This window comes from Ptychodera flava, unplaced genomic scaffold (genome assembly GCF_041260155.1).
Source record: "Ptychodera flava strain L36383 unplaced genomic scaffold, AS_Pfla_20210202 Scaffold_34__1_contigs__length_2629520_pilon, whole genome shotgun sequence".
NCBI lineage: Eukaryota > Metazoa > Hemichordata > Enteropneusta > Ptychoderidae > Ptychodera > Ptychodera flava.
The window spans coordinates 2,077,281-2,098,287 of NW_027248356.1; the positions used below are offsets into that span (position 1 = coordinate 2,077,281).

At 35.7% G+C, this 21,007-nt stretch overlaps 1 protein-coding gene across 1 annotated transcript in view; it reads left to right on the plus strand.

Annotated features, from left to right (window-relative positions):
* The window catches only part of LOC139127657 (uncharacterized), a 43,973-nt gene extending 23,827 nt beyond the window's left edge, over positions 1-20,146 (plus strand). The window contains exons 4-13 of the mRNA XM_070693570.1: positions 2,784-2,996; positions 5,524-5,700; positions 7,044-7,156; positions 7,394-7,678; positions 11,826-12,008; positions 12,250-12,548; positions 15,428-15,917; positions 16,423-16,492; positions 16,765-16,816; positions 17,729-20,146. Coding sequence (XP_070549671.1) covers positions 2,784-2,996; positions 5,524-5,700; positions 7,044-7,156; positions 7,394-7,678; positions 11,826-12,008; positions 12,250-12,548; positions 15,428-15,917; positions 16,423-16,492; positions 16,765-16,816; positions 17,729-18,998 — 3,152 coding nt within the window. The 3' untranslated portion in view covers positions 18,999-20,146. The remainder of the gene's footprint in view (positions 1-2,783; positions 2,997-5,523; positions 5,701-7,043; positions 7,157-7,393; positions 7,679-11,825; positions 12,009-12,249; positions 12,549-15,427; positions 15,918-16,422; positions 16,493-16,764; positions 16,817-17,728) is intronic.
* The last annotated feature ends 861 nt before the right edge of the window (positions 20,147-21,007 follow it).

A 21,007-nucleotide genomic window follows, 5' to 3' on the forward strand; every position in this document is an offset into this window, starting at 1 on the left:
ATGTGGCAACTATATAACCACGATATTCCATTGTCACAAAGCACGCTGCCGATCATTTATTTCACGATGATGTCACAGCAAAATCTCAGACAAATCAATGTATTTTCACCAAAACATGTCTCCAGCTACAATAATTTTACTTGGGTCATATCAGACAGTTGATATTTTAGAAAGGTGAAGGCTTGCAAAGAGTCCAAAGAAAAAGTATAATGTTTTATAACATCGACAACGAAAAGAAGTCTTGTCAAATGCGTAATTTTCAGATCCGAGTTGCTTTCATTGACATGAGAGTTCTCCTAGTGATAGTATTGGTTAGTGTTCATTGTCACACCCGATGGCTTTCCTTTACGATAAATCTGTAAAAAGCAATTTACTTCTGGCCAACTTGAGCCTGCTGCCAGAAAATTCAACGCGATCCTTTCAGTTTTGCTGATCAGACACGAGTAGGCATGTAACCAGTACTGTCAAGCCATTTGCAGTGGAATTGGTCTTCCACTACGCTGTCTTTGGTCAATTCATAAATAGACAGACGAGTTCATTTCGATCCAAGAAACATTCGTGTTTTTTAGAAATATTCACTAGATTTAATCATGATTTTAATTATCCCGACTTTGCACAATCGGTACAAACACTGAAATTACTTCATACGGTAATTTTAGTGTTTGTGGCACAGGAGTGTTTTAGTTGTGTCTACCAAATGAAAGCCTGGGAAATTTGAACGAACATAACATCCCAACTTTGATGCCGGAGCATTTTAATGTACAGAAACACAGTGGGTAGACTTAATTCGAGTAACTGATATTATATCAATCGACCTTGACTCAGCGAAGCTTTTGTGGAAGTATGCAAATTTTGTTTACAACTTGCCCCTTTGCTCGCTCCCGTAAACAAGATATGAGCCAGCATGCTGTCAAACGTCGCAACTTCCGTCTTCCGGTGTTACTCCCATCCTCATGCCATCGACTGGTAGAACCACTCGATCGTTGTACTCCGTCTTCGACTATTGGAATCCTGAAAATAACTAGTCAGCGTTCTTGCTTGCTTAAGTACAAAGCTGATCTGACTTTTTTTCGAAAATTTACTTCACCTAACCCTTCCAAAATGAAGATTAATCTAAATCGGACCCAGAGAGTTTCAGCCCTTTCCGTCTACTACCTTATGAGCTGCTAACGAGGTATTTGGTCAGGGCGATAAGCCCCCGCATCGGTGATCGGCAGAACAAATTAATGAAGGGGATTAGGGAGGGCAATTGACAGATATAGACTGTTTTCTTTGAAACACAGATAGCTAGGGTAAAGTAATAGGCACACACACTAGACAAAGGTAGGGCTTGTATAAAACTGTAATGAAACAAAGTCTTCTAGACGAATATTGCTCGCGAGACCCTGTGGTTCGTGTAGATCCTTTGATCTAGTCCAGAGAAAGAAAACATCGAAAGCTACATTACGGCATGCAGTAAAATATATGACATAATGCCATTATGTAAATATTTCTCACTCATTAACAATTTAAAGTAATTGCAGAAAATCCTTCCACAACAAAGACATGACTCTCTGATAGATATTCTTTATTGCAGACATTGACTGGACAATAGTCTATACCATCAGTGTTTTCTCAAAGAAATAAATCTGATTTTAAAGTGCCAGTACTGCCTCAATGGGCTGATGTTTTGAAAACATTCGTGACTCTTAATGAATGGGAGGCAAAAAGGTTGAATATGTACAAGAAAATTCATGTTGAAAATTGTTAAATTGGGTGCAAATGATGTCGGTAAGGCCATATGGCAGTGGAATTACACAATAATTTGTCGAAATAACATGAAATGCCGGTATCTTGTCAGTATAAACATTTGTGAGTTTGGAAAATGAAAAATATGTATAAATGTAATGGGTATTTGTCTTACAAAGAAAATATTGCTTCGAAATAAGTGGTTTGATTATGTACAATGTAAAGTCTTGATGCCTGTGAAAAATTTCATTTTCAGCCTCATACTGCAAACTGCCATTCCTTTCAGGTTTATCATGTTAAATAGCATGTTTTCACTTAACATTGCAAATTTAAGCAATATCACAAAATTATTTCCCCCTTTGACGTGTAGATGTTGCAGAAAAGGAGGCTTTGATTAAGAAAGTTCAGGATGAGCTGGGGAAATCAGAAAGAAAAGGTAGTGTCTCTGATTTTTTGTGTTGGTTTAATCAGGTTAAATTTTGTGAGAATAATTGTCTTTTGCGAAGCTCTCTGTAAACGTTACCCATGTATACTCTACATCGCTGCAATTGTGTAAATGTTTATCAACTTACTTATCAGTCTAATTTAAAACGGTTTATTGTGACATCTTACATAATGATCAACAATTATCCATACTGCAGTAAAAGTCTGTCAATTGCTTCTTGTTGCGTAATTAATGTAGGTTTTAATAATGTTACTTTTGTCATGTTAAATAGCATGTTTTCTTACTATTGCAAATCTGAAGAACATCACACAAATTACTTTTACATTTGATGTTTGTTAATGGCTGCTGAGGAAATTCTGAAAAGAAAAAAAAGCCTGCTTTTGTGAGATATCTCATGAAATGCACCTAAAGTCAGTGTTTTACATGATTTACAAACAAAAAAATTGCCATTATTATTATTATTATCATCATCTAAGAAAGGGGATAAAACTGTTGACATGTTTCTGGAAGTCAGGATATGACATTGAAGATGTCATTTAATTTAATCTCAATGCACAACTTTTCACATACATATATAAGTCATCATATTGCTGTATAACATGCACAATAGAATCCTACTTGGAGGATGCAAAAACTGAAACTACTGCTTTGGAAGAGGGATGTAAAGAACCGATACAGAGGTCACAGAGCACTGAGGGGTCAATGGTCAGTGGACATTATGGGACCCAGGGTAATAAGCAGACGTCATTACTGTCTGAACTTGCAGAAAAGAAGACGTTCAATGAGCATCGCTGTGATAAGATGATAGAATCAGAAGGAAAAGGTACTGTGTCCTAGATTTCTTGTGTTGCTTAAATCTAGCTAAACTTTGGTGTGATTGTCTTTTGCTCAACTCTCTGTAAACATTATTGATATACACTACATGGCTGTAACTGGGTAAATGTGTGCCAAGTGACTTTACAATCTACGGTATTTGGTCATGCTGCAGTAAAAGTTTGCCAAACGCTACTTTGTGTGTAATTAAAGTTAAATAGCTTTTAATGGCATGTTTAGGAACCCTTAGTTTTGGTGACGCATGATAGCTTAAAAATCTTAATATAATCTTTCCGCAAGTGAATTGCCAAGTAATTTTCTAACAAATGCGACATGGCTTTTGAACTTAATTGTTTTGAAAGATTTGTCAAAGTATGTTTTTATAAAAGAAATAGTTTTCTAGACTTCTTAATAATCAAGGGATTATATGTAAATTGAAATAATATTAATGGGTATAGTTAAGCAAGTGTTCATCGCTGCATTACACATCATTAGAATAACAATGTATTGGTTGCACTTCAGACTAAGACTTTGTGTAGGGGAACTGTACAAATCATATACATCTTGTTGGGTTCCTTATAAGATTCTTCATACAAGTCAGGAAAGCTTTAAGATTCGTACAGAAACCTTATATACTTGGCTATTAAGACAGCTGTAATGTTCTCGTGGGATAGGAAGCATAGTCAAAAAATATTAAAATTAAGCAAAGATTGATGCTTATTGTTTCAATAAATGCATATAATTGGCTTCGTATTTCTCACTGCCATGGGTAAAAAACAAGTGTATATATCAATTCCACATAATATACGTTTGCAAGTATTCTAAAAGCAACCTCTAAATTGAAAAATTACCAAGAGTGTTGTTCACAATTGTACTTGCATATTAAGCAGATCAATAAAGGACTTACTTATTCAAAATTTTGAATCATATAAACATCACGACATGGCAGACTTTGATGTTATAACAACATTTTCTCACAGAAATGCATGTAATTTTTAACCCTTTCACAAAGCCAACTGTTGCAATCCATTTCAGCAATATCCCTACTTGATAAACTTTCCCAGCTCAGGATTTGTTAAGGTTGACATGACCCAGTAATCATGACACTTGTTATGTACAGTTCACATACTGTATATAATGAGGTTTCAAACTAGGAACGTTTCACTAGTGAAACTTAACCGAAGTTGATAAAACTCGCTAGGTATATTGAACTGAATTTTCAATAAAAATGGGGAAATTAGCCCCAAAAATTAGTAGATGCAAAGTTACTCACATGCTACTGGGAACATTCATCTTATCATCATTAATCATCATCATCATCATTAATCATCAACATCATCATCATCATCATCAACATCATCATCAATGATTCTAGATGTTATTTCATTTGTGCTCTCATGTTCATCATTGTTCACTAATTCTTGCCCATCAATCTTTTATCTTGATATGGATTTTGTTGGCCTATTCAACATAATATAGTTTCGCTTCAATAATACATTAGGAAATGGATACATTTCATCAGCATTCATTATAGTCATTGATCAATGGTGTGTTTGAATTCCATTCCAATCCATGAATTTATTTATGCTATTTCTACAATGTCCGCTTAGTGAGCATCGTAGGTAACCTCAAGGTCATTCCAGTTTGGTTAACAGCACTCTCAGCAATGTTCACCTGCCATCTGACACAGTCTCCAAAAACTGCCTGCCCATTGGCATCAATATCCGGTCAGGTCATGGCCGGCCCTTGTGGTAGCAAAACTGAAGTACCAGTAGCCACTAACTCAGGGACTATACAAGCTCTGACAAATGCTTCATACACAAACCACTCCTGCATATATCAATACCTGGCCCACCATTCTTTCACTTATGATTTGACAATGTAACTGCATGATGATCTGGATGGTACATGAAAACCTCTGTGTTCTCGTTCGGAAAACTATGCTAAAATTACCTTTCCCTCTGGTTATACATGTCACAGGTTCAGTAGAACTTATCAAATAATTTGTACCCTTTCTGCCTAAAAGTTTAAATCTGGTTGAGAAGATATCCTAGAAAATAACGTTCTGCCTTTCTTGTGACAGCAGAAACATTAAACATTTGAAAAGTCTCTGACTACAAATAGATGAAGGTAGCCAGGTAAAGAAGAAGAAAAAATGACATTGTTGCAAACCTAGGTTGACCCAGGTCTGCACAGCAATATGTGTGAAATGCTTTAAGTGGGCTAGAAGTAATACAAACCCAAGTTTGGGGTTTTTTTATTACTTACAAAACTAAGAGACTACTATAACAGAGGAAATATCGATAGTCAGATATCTATACATATAAGATTCAAAGTGATTGAATTATAAATGTAATTTTAAGACATGTTTGAGAAACGACAAGATTAATATTATTGTTAGGTTAAACTATGTCCTTTAATCAAGCCAGGTTTGTTTTTATTGTGAAATAATATATGTTTGTTTTGTCATTTGTGACCACCAATGCTTGCACCTACTTACTCATACAGAAGCTATATGTGAACTGTATATATTTCAGATAGATTATGGGAGCCAAAAGGACTAACTACCCTTATGACAATTGTTGCTGTCATAATATTTGTAGCTGTCATAACAGGGTTTATCTGTTTTCAACTCGGCCATTTTATCAATTCAGTCGACCATAGTCCAGCTGATATGCACTTTAACTTTAGCAAACAGTGTACAGGGCCTGAAGGTAAGTCTTATTTTCTGATGGATAGTGAAATAAACTTTCTTCTAATAATGTTTTTCATAATGACTGATTCAATTTTGGAGTCAATGATACATCCTAGTGACTAGAAACTAATAACATATTTAGCAAAAAATTAAACCTATTCGATTATGATAAAATTACAGTAGTTGAAGCAAAATCATGATTTGTTTGAGCTATCTGCATCTATCCTTCTCTAATGGAAATGTAATAACTCTGGTGTCCTTGTTTGTTCATGTGTTCACACACATGATATTTGGTATCAAGTTTCATACGGCTGATCAAAATGTGATATATTGAAATTGTGATGAAACCTGCAATTTGGTATTTTAGGGTCTACTTTTGCCATTTTTGGTAAAAACCTTTGTTTCTCAAAAGTTTCTTATCTGATAGCTTGGTACTTGGTATATAGGTTCCGGGGGTTTATCCTAATGTGATATATTGAAATTATGATGATGTTGTATTCAATTTTATATTTTTGCAGCTAATTTTGCTATTTTTGGTCAGGCCATCCGGAAAAGAGCTATCAAAGATATCCGCCTTTATCAACACTTTTCACAAATAGTTATTCTCTACATAACACAGAGCTCTATCGGCTGTTAGGTCACTTGCTTCTCAAAAGCGCTGGTCAGACAGCTTTGATATTTAGTATAAAGGTCTCTTAGGATGACTTTAGTGAGATAATTGTGAGATAAATAGTTATACTCCACATAACACAACAGAGCTCTATCGGCTATTAGGTCGCTTGGTTCTTAAAAACTGCTGGTCAGACAGCTTTGATATTTAGTATAAAGGTCTCTTATGATGACCTTAGCGAGATAATTTCATAAAGTCAGGAAATATGTGATGTTGAATCCACCTCTATAGTAGCTTCAGGGACATTGGCACTATGTTTGTTACACACATTTCAAGGTGCAAGCCACACTTCTGGTTACCATGTACATACTAATGGCTCCTGGAAGTTGTCACGGCAACTTTTCCCCATACAGATTTAGATTTGGTGGTTGTTGTCTATTTGGGGGACATCGACCATACCCACCACGTCTATTAAAACTCATGAGTTTACTTTCCTTGTTTGCACACTTATATCTTGCATTCATATTGTGAGTTTGTTCGGAAGGGTGAACAACAGTTATCATGATCAAATTAAGTTCCGTCTGACACAACTTGATTTATTGTAGTTACTCACTTTTAACTAATTTTTCTCAAATTTGCTCGTGTTCTAAGTCCTTGTTTTTGCAGTAACATGGACCTGTAATATCAGATTATTTTGGTTGCATGTATCAGGTGCATTTTAGCTCATAATTCTTTTATTTCTGTATTTGCAGTCACACAACCTGAAGATTTGCCTTTTGAGGACCTCATTCCTGTTTGTTCTTCAGGCATGTACAATCAGGACAAATGCCAGATTGTTAATGCATGGCCAGGCATCAAGGATAAGGTCAGTTTGTTATATATTTCTCAGAACCCACGATGAATATTTTTCTGTTGAATGTTGTTGAGTCAAGAAAGTTATTTTAGGTATAAAAATAATAGTATTGTTAATTTCTCAAGCATTTACATTTCCATTTTAGTTCCTGATTATGTTTTGTGTGTTGTTACTTATGGCTTTCTGTTTAGGGTTTTTCTGCTTTGTGATAATTATGAAAACTTTACTTTTTGATATTTTCCATGTAAGGTCAAAGTCTTACCAGCACGTTTTTGCCTAAGTATCTCAGGCTATGCAACTGACTATATGCATAATATTTATGTCCAACGCTACGAGAATGAAATCACCATGCCAACAGTCGGAGATTTTGAGTACATCGAATCTGATGTAATTGAGATATCTTTTGGAAGTAGCAACAGTTTCAGAGGGAAAGTAACTCTAGGGTTTTGGAAATACAACAACCAACCAATGAGGCCACATTCTATTATGACATCTGAAGATGGAATTTCATGGAAAGAACTGCCCTCGAGTCAGGTTAGTTTCCTGTGGAGCTTAATATTTTAAATCTCACATGACATAATTGTTTGGTAACAATATTAAAACCCCCAAACTGTTGCATTATATATTTATACATCAAGCAATATGGTATTTTCTTACCATGGATTGGGCCTTAAATCCAAGCAATAACCATACCTTCATGCCAAAGTGGATTTTGTCTCAGGATATCTCAGTATATTTGATGATCTCTTATCACAACGGTTCCCAATATAATCAGATTTCAGACAGGAAGATGTCATTTTACTTATATTATTTTCCGTTTTTTTTCTATTTATGAATGACTTTCGGTAGTAGTTGGCAGTCTCCATATTGGCATTAGAGTTGCTGAACCGGGGACATTAATATACGTTTTTGTGCTGACAACATAGTTATCATAGCTGATTCAGAAGATGCTTGTAAGGGATATTTTGAGCATCTTGGCAACTGGAGTTGAAATCTTACAGTATCAATACCAATGTTCCTAAAACCAAGATTGTTCATATCAGACATCAATATATTATCAGGTCAAATTTTAATTATAAAGGGAAGGGATTTGGATATTTTTTTGTAATATTCGATGCGTTTTTACATTTTAAATTAACAGTATATTGTTTGATGCAGCAGGCAGGGCTTTGGGTCCAATTATTCCAAAACCAATAATATATACAAAGATTTTAGGTTCAACACAATCACAACTTTATTTTGCTCATGTGTGCTCATTTGACTACTGTTCTGGCTGTCAGGGCAATGCTAAGTTTACTTTTGTACAAAACAGAGCAGTAAGTAAGATATTTGTAGGAGTTCATACATTTCAATCAATCAGTCAGCAAAGTGTATATATTCCTACAATCGCAAAATAGTGTAGTTTTACATTTTGACGGTAAATGGCTAAATCACACTGTACGCTCTGGAAAACATGTGCTTTTTAATATAATGACCGAAGGTCATCATGTTATTTTGATGGGCTGAGTTGACGTCGGACAGTGAAAATTTTCCGTAAACAACAAAAAGTCAAATACCACTGAATAGACTGCGTTGATATTTAATACAGATTTTCAGATTGTGTTCAAGGTTCCGATTTGTAAAAATGGAGTTACACAGAATAGCAGTTCAATAGTTTGGGAAATTGCTAACCTTTCTATTGGTTTTTAGAGGTCTTTCATGTATGTAGTTTTGGAAGGTACACCAATCCTGCATTTTTGACTGTTTTATGAGTTGTCGAACAGAAATGTGGTTTTGATGAATGTTAGAAATATGCAGGGTGGCTGATTCAAAGTATCAGAGATTTCCACGTTCTTTTGGGCAACAAAAGCGATAAAAAAACATATTTCATATTTTAGATTATCACATTTGAGACGACCCTAGGCATTTGTTATATTACTAATAGTCACATGACTAACTACTTAACCTACTTATACACACATTGATTTCAAGACCAGATGTTCTATGGACATGACATAGTGGCAGAGATTTGTAGTGTCGTTCAAACATGGTCTGTTAGCATTTGTTTGTGATTTGTTTGTGACTTCAGTTCATTTCTCATTGGTAATGATGATGCTTTGAAAGTGGACTGACCCATGCTACACAGGAACATGTTTTTGTGTTCCATGACAACAGCCTGAGACAACAAAAGCCTTCCTGAAGATTTTCATCGATGTTGTGTCCCAACATTATCTCACATCTGCTCACTTCAATCAAGTAAATATCCTTGAGTCAATCTACAGACTTTGACATTCATATTCCAAAGATTAAGTATCAACGACGTCACATGTTACAATATTTACTCTTAGACATTGAAGTTACATGTTTTAGATTAGTTATCAAGCTAACACCAGCATCTGTCCTGAACATCTGTCCCAGTGTTCTCACAGGAAATTACAGGGAACAAAATATTATTTAAAAAGTTTCTCACCTTTAGATAGAAGCTATATTACAATTAAAACCTGTCATGGATGGATTGCTCTCAAATGATCTGAAATTCAGTTATTTTCCATTAGCAACAAATCTATAGCAAGATTTATGTAAAGTTCATGAACTTACACAAGGTATGAGACAAAAAGATGACCATGACTTTGCTACCCTACTTGATCATCTTGCCCCCTTAAACTGACTAGTATATATAGACCTTTTGTAATAAGTGTGGCAGGCAAGATTGGCTTTACGTTTCCAACACCATGGTATGGACCAATTCCTGAAGTGGCCTTCTACCAACCTTTTAGCAGTAATTCAGTTTATTCCTATCCTAGCTTCAATTACTACTTTCAACATTTATTTCATTCAGATTTCCGTAGCTTAGTGTATAATTTTGTAATCTTAATTACTGTCAACTTAGCTTTACTACACTTATTCTAACTTCATTATTCTTACACTTAGCTGTTATACCTCATAACCCCATAATTTTTCAGGAGATGCATACATGATTGTCACTCAACAAACCATTTACAAATATGTCTTCTGTTTTTTTCTCCATATATATTACACATGTCCCTTTTCTCACAAAAAATGGGCTTAAAATCGCAATGTGAAAAATAGTCTTTCAGCTACCAGTATACCAGTATGTTCCACATTGACTTTGTGGTCTGTCTACTTCACAGTGAGTGGGGTTGTTGATAAATGCTGATAATACCAGGTGGTCATTATGTCCAAGTGCCATTTGGCAGTATTTTTCAGTTTTCTTTTGAAACCTTCAAAGTTTTGGGATTCTCTGATGTCGAGTGGTAGTGTGTTCCACAGTCGATGTGCAGCGTATGAAAATTTTCAGCTACAATAGGTTATAGTTTTCTAGGTTAATGTTAAAATTTTCTTGGCGGATGAACATAGTTTTCAAGTTGGAATATAGGGCTGAAGTGAAGTGGTGTAGTGGTCACTAACTAAGGCCCAATGTCACCGATGCTATCAGCAATCATTTGTCGAAGAGAGATATTGCATTTATCTACCATCTTGTTCTTAGAGATTCACCAGATAAGTCTACCAGGTCTCCCATGTGTAGACAAATTCTTAGACTAGTTTTTAAAATTTTGAAAACGTACTAGGACACCTTCTTCTCCATTCTCATTTTAAATTATTTGGAAAATTATGCAAGATTGAGAGAGAAGATAGCATTTTAGTAAAAATTTCCACGGATTGTATCTTCAGCCATACAGAATAATGTGGCGGAAAGTAGGGAGACTAGTTGCACCTGGTTTTTTAAACAAAGGGATATTGATTCTTTCCAATGGAAATGACAAAAGAAATTTGCACTCTAAGTTTTCTCAGAGAATGACCCCTTCAGTTCATCATAGCTTACTGCCTAAAAGTATGGCATTTGTAGTACCTGCAGAACGTGACTTCCATGGCTGTTTAATGGTTATTTGGAAACTGTCATTGAAATTTCTAAACGTACTTTTACTTGATATTATTTATCAATTATTCTGATGCTGCACATTATTGCTTGCATACAGAACTGAAAAAGTTTTTAGAAAAGCAACCTTCGAGGATACAAATCACAGAGAATTGAGGGTAATTTATTGTACTGTGCACCTTACTCTTTTGAAAAATTTGAAAAAATATGAACATCCAATTATCCCAAATGAGTTCCAATCACCTTCTTAGTATTTGACGGACGGTGCATCGCTGGCTTTTTTGAACCAAAGAAAGAGGCATTCTGATAGGTGTACTAAACCGTAATTAATAAGCAGAATAATACATAATAGTACGATAATTTGAAAAATCTACATTAGGGAACCCTTGGGTAGGTTTTAAAGCATGTTCAGATGCACTTGACTTTTTTAAATGTCACAAACTAACGCCCAAAGAACAGTAGAAGCTATTAAATACCACATGTACACTCATGTTTGCCTCATCTAACCAAATGTGAGTAAAGTGTCATGTCATGGATGCTATTTTTTATATTTACTTATAGAAAGATTCATTTTTTGGAATACAGAAATATTTTAAATATTCAAAGTGTGAGAAATATTTTCGTTGCAATTACCAATCACCATTGTTGCTGTTTGGCTTAATGAAAGTAAAACCTGGTTCATGTTTGTTCATAACATAGTACTTCATTATATTCCACTACAAGGAAATTTATGATTCAGCGGAAATGGACAGCCATACATCAATGCATGATATATTACAGTACATTTTCGACTGTCCTCTACAGAAAGAACAAATTGTCATAGCGGCAATACAGAATTCGGGATATTATCTGGTGAAGTCGAAGCCTTATCAAGATTCCTTCAAGGTTGATGCAAATGGTTGTGATTATTCCCTCCCAATGACCAAGCTTTTGAGGATAAGTGTTCCGAAAAAAGCAACTCTGAAACCACTGGTTTTCAATGTAACTGTGAGTCTCAATGCTCTATGCTTGAGTGATTATTTAGATCCTCAGGGTCTATGATGGAATTGTATGCAGCAATTAAACTGTTCGAGCACAATTTACAACAGGGAGACAAACAGGATTGGATCTTAAAATTCATTTTCTTCGGTCACCATATATATGTATGTATTGTCTCTTGTGGTTTTATATGACACTTCCTTTTGTGCAAAAACGTTTAATTTTACCATTCTGTTGCTTCTGTTTTCAGATTGTATATCCCAACCAAGCAACAGCTGGTGCTGTATTTGGTCAAGAAGACATACCTGTGCTTAGTCCAATCATATACATACGGGAAATGGATGGAAGAAAGGCCAAGTTCAGGGAGAAAGTAATTGTAACATTACCCTTATTTAATGAACTTGGGAAGGTGAAACTTGATACTAGGCATATAAAGACATGGATATTTGAAGACTATCACATTGATAATAGATGGAGTGACATTACTACTGATATCACTCTGTACAGCCACAGGGACTCAGTATCATTCAAAATAGACCATTTTTCTGCGTAAGTATTTACTTCTTGAAATTTTAAAGTAAATGACAAAAATGTGACAAGGAAGAATATAACTTGATGTGCATAATTTTTTACATCATTTTTCAATTTTTATGATCACATAGCATTAAAGGGACATTATTTGTATTTTTTGACCTTATATTGTTGCAAACGAGCAGTTGATAATGTTGTTTGACTTACTGAAAGATGTCTAAAAAACGGTCGACCATAGACAACTTCCATCCCGTTTGCGTACACTGTATAAAAAAAACTTGGGTCTGAGGTTTATGGTGGCTACTTTTAACCCCAGAGTTTGCAAGGTTGACCTAGTACCTGCGATCAGACCACACTGCTAAATGCTATATGGGCCGCTGTAAGCATCCCCGTGTAAAAAAATAAACCAAGCTAAGTGAAAGTCGAAAGCGCAGTATTGCAGTTTCGGGATTCCCTATTACCGATGCCGTTTGCTCAGTTACATTTTAACGGTCAGCTGAAGCTGTTGAGATATAGACTCAATATCACATACAAACCAGGAAATCGGATGCACATTTCTGATGCATTGAGCAGAGCTTACATCAGCGATAAGCCACAGCAAGATGAAGCACTAGACATGCATGTGCATTCAGTGATGACATACTACCCTGCTTCTCCAAAGAAGATTGACGAGTATAAAACAACAACTATGCAAGATGACACATCACAGCTCATCAGGCAATACTTACAGAAAGGATGGCCAGCAAGGAACCAGCTATCACCTACACTGCGTCCACACTATGATCTAAGAGATGAAATATATGAAGAAGATGATCTACTTTTCCTGTCAAACCGATTAATCATTCCAGAAGAAAGCGTCAATTTGCACTAGAAAGATTGCATGCTGGACACCAAGGAATGGAGAAATGCAAGACTTTGGCTAGAGAGATAATGTACTGGCCAAGAATAAGCAAGGATATTGAAGACGTCATATCCAGTTGCAAAGTCTGTCAGAAATTTCAGCGCAGAAACAAAGAAAACCTATTCAACAGCATGATATCCCTGACGGACCATGGCAGAAACTAGGTGCAGACATCTTCACATTTGCTGGCAAGGACTATGTCATCCTAGTTGATTACTTTTCCAAGTATCCAGAGATAGCTAGGCTCTACAGGAAAACAGCCAATTCAGTAATACAAGCAATGAAGATTATCTTTGCTCGCCATGGAATTCCAGAAACAATCATAGCTGACAACATGCCGTTTGGAGCAGCGGAATTTCGAGAATTCTCAAAACAGAGGAGGTTCCAACTAATCACTTCCAGTCCTAGATACCCACAGAGTAATGGTGAAGCTGAGAAGTACGTTGGCATTGTGAAGATGATGCTTCGCAAATGTCAAGAAGATTCTACTGACCCAAATCTAGCTCTATTACGCTATAGGAATACACCTATAACTGGATTATCATATAGTCCGGCTCAGATGTTTTTCAGCCGCAGACTCAGAGATGACATACCTTTGAAGTGAATCCTCCTCAAACCCAAACTGACGTCAAACTCCAAAGAACACAGTTGATGGAAAGACAGGAGAACCAAGCCAGATACTACAATAGAGGTAAGATAGACAGACCTCACTTCAAAGAAGGAGAATCAGTACATGTCAAAATGGACCCAGATGACAGAGAGTGGATACCAGCTGTTGTCAACAAGAAATATTCTACACCCAGAAGCTATGTAGTCACAACCAGCAAAGGGCGAATGATGCGTCGCAACAAGCAGATGCTAAACAAAGCCACTCAGAAGACAACAATTACTCCACCTTATCCAGACATCAAATCTGCTCCTTCAGATTCAGCTGGTACATCAAAACACACAGAACAACCAGCTGAGGGAACCACCAACCAATGCTTTGAATCCAGCAGAGGGTTAGAGATCGTCCAGCGGACCAGCAAGCCACCAGTATGGCACAAAGACTACATTGTGACAACCAGCAGCATCCAGAGGAAGCCGGCTGGAGGAAGGGGTGTGATGAAATATGTATAAGTTGTACTCTGTACTATATACTCTATGCAGAAACAAAGCATTGACACGCTAATCTTCATCGGGCAGTCAGTCGGACATTACCGTTTGTTCTTTTGTTATGTATTACGTTGTTCATACGTTGCAGTTCAGCCATGTTGTATTAAAAGTTAGCAACGTTACTTATGCGTTGTCTGTGTATTTACTCGACCGTCACATAGTAATATTGGTCATGTGCCTGGGGTTCAATAATGGCGGTTGTTCAAATCGCGCTGACGCCTTACCAACATTGAACCTTGCCGTAAAGAGCAAGAAGGTGGTTTTACATATCCTTGAAGCCGTCCATAGTCACAATTTAGGTCTCCTATTGATTTGACCAGAGAGTTCAGTCATCGAAAAAATGAAAAAAAAGTCAAAAGATACAAATAATGTCCCTTTAATCCATTATTTTACAGTTGCAGTACCAACACTTATCAAAGTTAATGAATTGCCATGGCTATGGTACAAATGGAAACCATGTTAGTGTCACACATCTTACCATCTTAACATATGTTGCTATTGTTTGAATACTTTGTGTCTTTGTTGTTTGCTTTCGTAAAGTCTTGATTTTGTTTATTGTTGTAACATACTTGTACCATGTGCACATTAATTTTGTACTATTTGCTATAACACATTCACAGCTTATACTGTTGGACTTTTCCGATGATGATATACCTGCCAGGACCTGTAAATTGATCAATATCTTATGAGACAATTTACAAATTTTACTCATTCCTGCCCTTAATGTAATAGCAAACAGCCAAACAAAATTTTATGAATATCGAATGGTAGGCTGATCATTGTTGACATGTGTCTAACTATGTTTATGTAATCTCATGTATTTTTCTTGTTTAAAATTTAGGTACCTGGCTTTTGCTGCCCAAGCTACATTCGTCTTTTCTGGATTGGTTAGAGAAACTTTGGCCAATGATATTGGTGATTATGTTGAAAAATCAAAAACTGGAAAATACTTTGCAAACTTCATACTGTTGCAAAGTAAGGCAGAAAAGACATGTTTACTCTTTGAGTGTGTTAAACGTGAGGGCACCTTTGAGAAAATTGAACATTTTGCAAAATCAGGGTATGACATATCAGATGATGGAACCATTCATTATACGGCAGACATAGAGGTAATGCATGGACAGAGAATCAATATTACTGTCAACCGAGAATTTGAGCCTTACGATAAAGATGAAAATACACAAATTATTTGCCACCCTGATGGGCGAAATCATCGCATAATGACAGTGAAACTCCATCAAAATGTGACTGCTACAGTTAAAAATACAGGGACTGTCATGTTTTCACACAGTGATACTGACCATGAAATACTTCGCTTTGCTATAAAACATGTAAGTATTTACGGGATTCTTTTTTTTCTGAATTAGAGTTGAGTACCGGTATAAACTATCCTTCAGATATATTAAAAGTTCCATGCCTTTGAGATGTTGGAATTAGTTTTTATCGTAAACTATAGTTATTATTTGTAAATATACAATTTACAACCACTAGACTGCGACACACACACACACACGCGTGCGGATAAAACTTACTTCATGTACAAAGTAATAATAATATCTGTTACTTAAGTTTCATAGGTTTTGTATTAAATTTTTCAAAAGTAGAATATATCTTGACATTGACTTCATGAAACTGTGTGATGATTTCATGTTGTTCTCCTCCTTGAGATAGCATCCTGTTGTACAGGCTGGCAACTTGCAGAAGAAAGTCTTCTATTAGAAGTGTTGCACAAGTTATATATATATATATATATATATATATATATATATATATATATATATATATATATATATATATATATATATATATCGTTTTTTTTTCATTTATACCCTCCAGCTTCACAAACAGGAATCCATAAATACTGGACAACAAATAGAGAACACACAAAATGCTGTTACAGTCAAAGGTACAGTAAAATGCAAATTTATTACTGAAAAGTCAACAATACATCAGTGAATATGTACAGTAATGTCTTTGCTTTGGTAACTTCGCAAGATATTGAAGTTTGGTTTTTGTGACCCAAAAATATATGCGGTGAAACATAGTAATACAACATCATGGATAACAAATTATGCAGTATGATGAGCACTTTTATTCCAGTTTATTCCAGTTCATAGGAAAATTCAATTCGTAAATAATTTGCATATTTATATAATGTTACTGTTTGAACGTTTACAGAATCAAGAACAGATGTTCCTCAGGATCAGGGAAGAACAGCTGATATTAACAGGTGACAATTAAAAGAATTAGATACCTCATTATCATCAACAAAAATTAACTTTCCATCTCACGTAACTGTAGAAGACACCAGGAGATAGTGTGATCACATTTCATGTCTCTTTCTCTTTTTTTGGTGACAATCTAAGTCTGACAAATGAGAATGTTGAACTTCCCTGAAATCGGATGGAGGGCATCAACAGTTTGTATTTAAATGCCGGTATTGAAGCTAAGTAAATTTATACTGAAATACACGTCATTAAACTTGCAAACTAAACCTTCCTTATCAGATTGATCCGAAACCTTTTTGTGTACCGAAGTGGAATCTGTTTGTCTACCAACAATTCGTCATTCAGTTTGTTTATTCATTTTCATCCCAATTTGAAAAGAAATTTCATAGGCTGCCTTCCCTAAGCAATGTATTTGGTACTGTATGTACAATGCTCGTACGACTATTCAAGAATATCTAAACTGATCACTTTAAATCTATTTCAGTAGAAGGACAGTGTAATATCATAAATGTATCAATTTTTATTCCAAAATTATCAATGTTTGTTTATTAAAATCAATGTTGTGTTGCAGCCTTATATAACAGCCAGACTGGGCAAAGTATTGATCATGTGCCTACTTGTCAATAGCAAAACTGCAACATGCATTTAGCTCTGTATGATTTCATTGTTTCAACCAATGTGCGGTCTCAGCCTTTACGCAGTGAGCAAGTAGAATCGTTTTAGGATCCTACATGTTCATTAATTGCATATTGTAAGAGGTTAACTAATTACAAGAAATGTTACAGTCCGAGTGAGGATACGCAGTCCCAACAAACAGTTGATCCCATTAGAGATTGTGTCCTTCGTTTGATACTGGAGCATCGAACTGTGGAGACTTATTATCTCACCAAAGCATATTTGTCCATTTGTGGCAGGAAGAAATCTGGAATACTTATTATTGGTACCGAATGGGGGACTTGGAAAGGTGGTCTATCAACTGTTAATAGACTGATTGCTGAATTGGCTGTAGAAAGCGGCAAGGAGGTATATGCTACCACTCTTGAGGCAACGACTGAAGACAAAGCTGATGCACAATCAAAAGGAATCCATTTATTTCTTCCATCAAAAGAAGATGCTTCTGAATCTCCTGATCTCTTTTGGTTAACGAAGTATTATCAAGTTTACTACAAAAGCATTCAAGAACACAAAGACATTGATGTCATCATAGGTCACCTACCAATCACCTCAACAATTGCCCTACGTATGCACAGAGACTGGTTTCCATCAAGTAAAGTAATCCTTTTTAACCATGTTATACCAGAAGATACAGATGTTCACAAATCATCATGGACTGCAGAGAAAGTACAAGAAAAAGAAAAAAAACTATGCGAAGAAGCTGTCAATTCAAGTGTTGTATTTTCTGTTGGCCCAAAAATTTACAGCCACTTTGAAAATAAATATCGAGCATACCCGTCACTGAGACACAAACAATTTTTGCCATTACCTGACAAAATGTTCTTTGATATCAAGATGAAGAAGCCATCAGCAGACAGCAAAATCCAGATCCTTACATTTGGTAGAGTCAAAGGAGTTTCTCATCTGAAGGGTTATGATATTGTTGCAAGTGCCTTGAGTAAAGTTGCTGCGGATTTCCACAAATTCAAACCACACCTTGATCCTCCGGTCTGGACCATCAGAGGTATTCCCGCTGAAGAGGAAAATGCATCAAGGGAATACATTGCCAAAAACATCACATCCGGGAAATTACATTATAATCTGTACCCATATGGATCTCAAAATCAGATACGAGTTGATTTACAGCAGAGCCATCTGTGTTTGATGCCATCACGCAGTGAACCATTTGGTATGGTTGGTCTTGAAGCCATTGCAGCTGGTACTCCAGTCCTTTTGACCCGGAATTCTGGATTGGCGAAATTCCTTTTGGAACATGTTGGGTGGGATATGGCCAATGCAGTCATCCTTGATGTTGGGTACAATGATCTCAAACCCATGGAAGATGTTCAGAAGTGGGCGGATCGCATACAAGAAGTTTTGAATGGTTATGATGTGGCATATGACAGGGCACAGAAGATGAAAGTACTGTTACAGGCGAATGTAAAAATAAAAGAGACACATGAAACATTCAAGCAGGAACTGGATAAAAATGATGCCATCCTCAAGGAACAAGTGAAAGATGAATTATAGAATGCCAATTAAGTCTTTGGAAAAGCACAAATGTTATATGTGCCATGAATAAATATCAAAATATTTTGCCCATTTTCTTCAAGCATGAGAAAAGAAACACAAGATTTAAAGTCATGATTGCATAATGTACAAATTTGATGACATTACATTTCACAGAAAGGATTTTGTTTATGTTTGATGAAACTATACACTTAGAATGCATATTGCATCAAATTATGATTGGCAGTACTATTTTGAAGAATAAAACTGTTGCATGATACGGTACAGCACCCATCGCCTGCAGAGCGGAGGCAGTTGAAGCAGTTCAGTTAGATCTCATCATATTCTGTACAGTCACACCACCTGCGTGAAGTACATCCAATGAAACAAAGGGAACAACAAACTTTCGGTATGATAAATATAGAATACATAGCGCTGATTGTGATTTCAGGTTTGTTACTAAATATAGCTGCATGTGCGCAACATCAGACAATACTGCTTGGATTTTGGACAAATTTTGTTGTTGCATGCGTGGCTGTTGTTGCAGCTTGTACATGTGTAGTCTGAGCCATAAATTAGTGTGACTTTTATCAGCCATTGTAACACTAGCAGGTTTTATTTTGTTGTTTATGTGGAAAATGCACACAAATATTTATTTATGCATATTAATAAGAGAAAACACGATGTCATTTGCAATCAGCGCTATAAGACAGAATGGAATTAATCTATTCAACCATTATTTTTGTCATTTAGAAGTCCATGTATCGCATCTAATAAAATGATTAATTCATGTTTTAAACATAGAAATTTAAATTTAGATAATTGTTGAACAATTTGGATTTTTTGGAGCATTTTGATTTTGTTTTCATTATACAATGTACAATGAAACCCTAGTAGTGTTAGTAAAAGGCCAAAATGACATTCATCAATAAATATTTGCTCACTTTTCTTGTAATTTTAGAGGAACACCAAAGTTCAATATTTGAGTAATTGTCTCAATGTTGAAAAGCTAAAACACAATAGAGAACTGGCTTTTGTTGAGTTCAAAGGAAAACATTACCAAGTTTTACTCTGAATGATGGTATGGTACTGTATATCAACTTTTGCCATACTGATATTCTTGTTACTGCCCAAGATCAAACGAAAATCTAGTGATAAAGATTTGCATCACCTACCGGTACACTTTATATAAAATTAATGTTTTTCATTCCATTGACAAATGTAATGTATTCAACAACTTTCTTTCCATAATTACCATGACTCACTCATGGTAATTGCATATTTCCAAAAAGAGATCGTTAATGAAAATATGTAAATATTGATGATGATCATGTAACACGTTTTATTTCAGAATATTACTTGCACTATTGACAGTCCCTTGTGCCTTTTGTTTTCTATTATGTTACCTTACCCTGTCTATTGTGTTTTAATTGGTCAAGCTGAACCACGTGACTGCCCACAAATACACTGTAATGGTTTGTTTTCATGCCCGTGAATATGAATAACATCGTAAACATAGTAACTTTAGGGTTAAAACGAAAAATTGTGATTTGTACAAAGATCATAATCAACCACAAAATAAAAAGGAGCATTTGTGGGCCAAGTTTAGACGCTTTTTTTCAAAAAATTTCCGGGTTTGCGAAATTTTTGCAGCACGTGCACTACTCACTAACAGGTTCTGGGGCCGATTGTCATTTGCTCCGGAAGTTTTCGTAAATTTTTGACAGTTTTTCGGGGTTCGTTCATAATACAAATGAAATAACAGACTCTGCGCTGACCATTAACGTTTATTTATTTACGGTTAAAACGAAAAATTGTGATTTGTACAAAGATCATAATCAACCACAAAATAAAATGGAGCATTTGTGGCAAGCCTCACCCATTATTTTTTGGCTTTCCTCTTGCCTTTGACAATAAATAAACATTAATGATCAGTGCGTCTTCTGATATTTCTATATTATTAGTAGTCTCTTCCACATACAGGGGTTGGGAATGCTGTAGGCATAACCGAAAGTGCTGAAGGCAAGAGG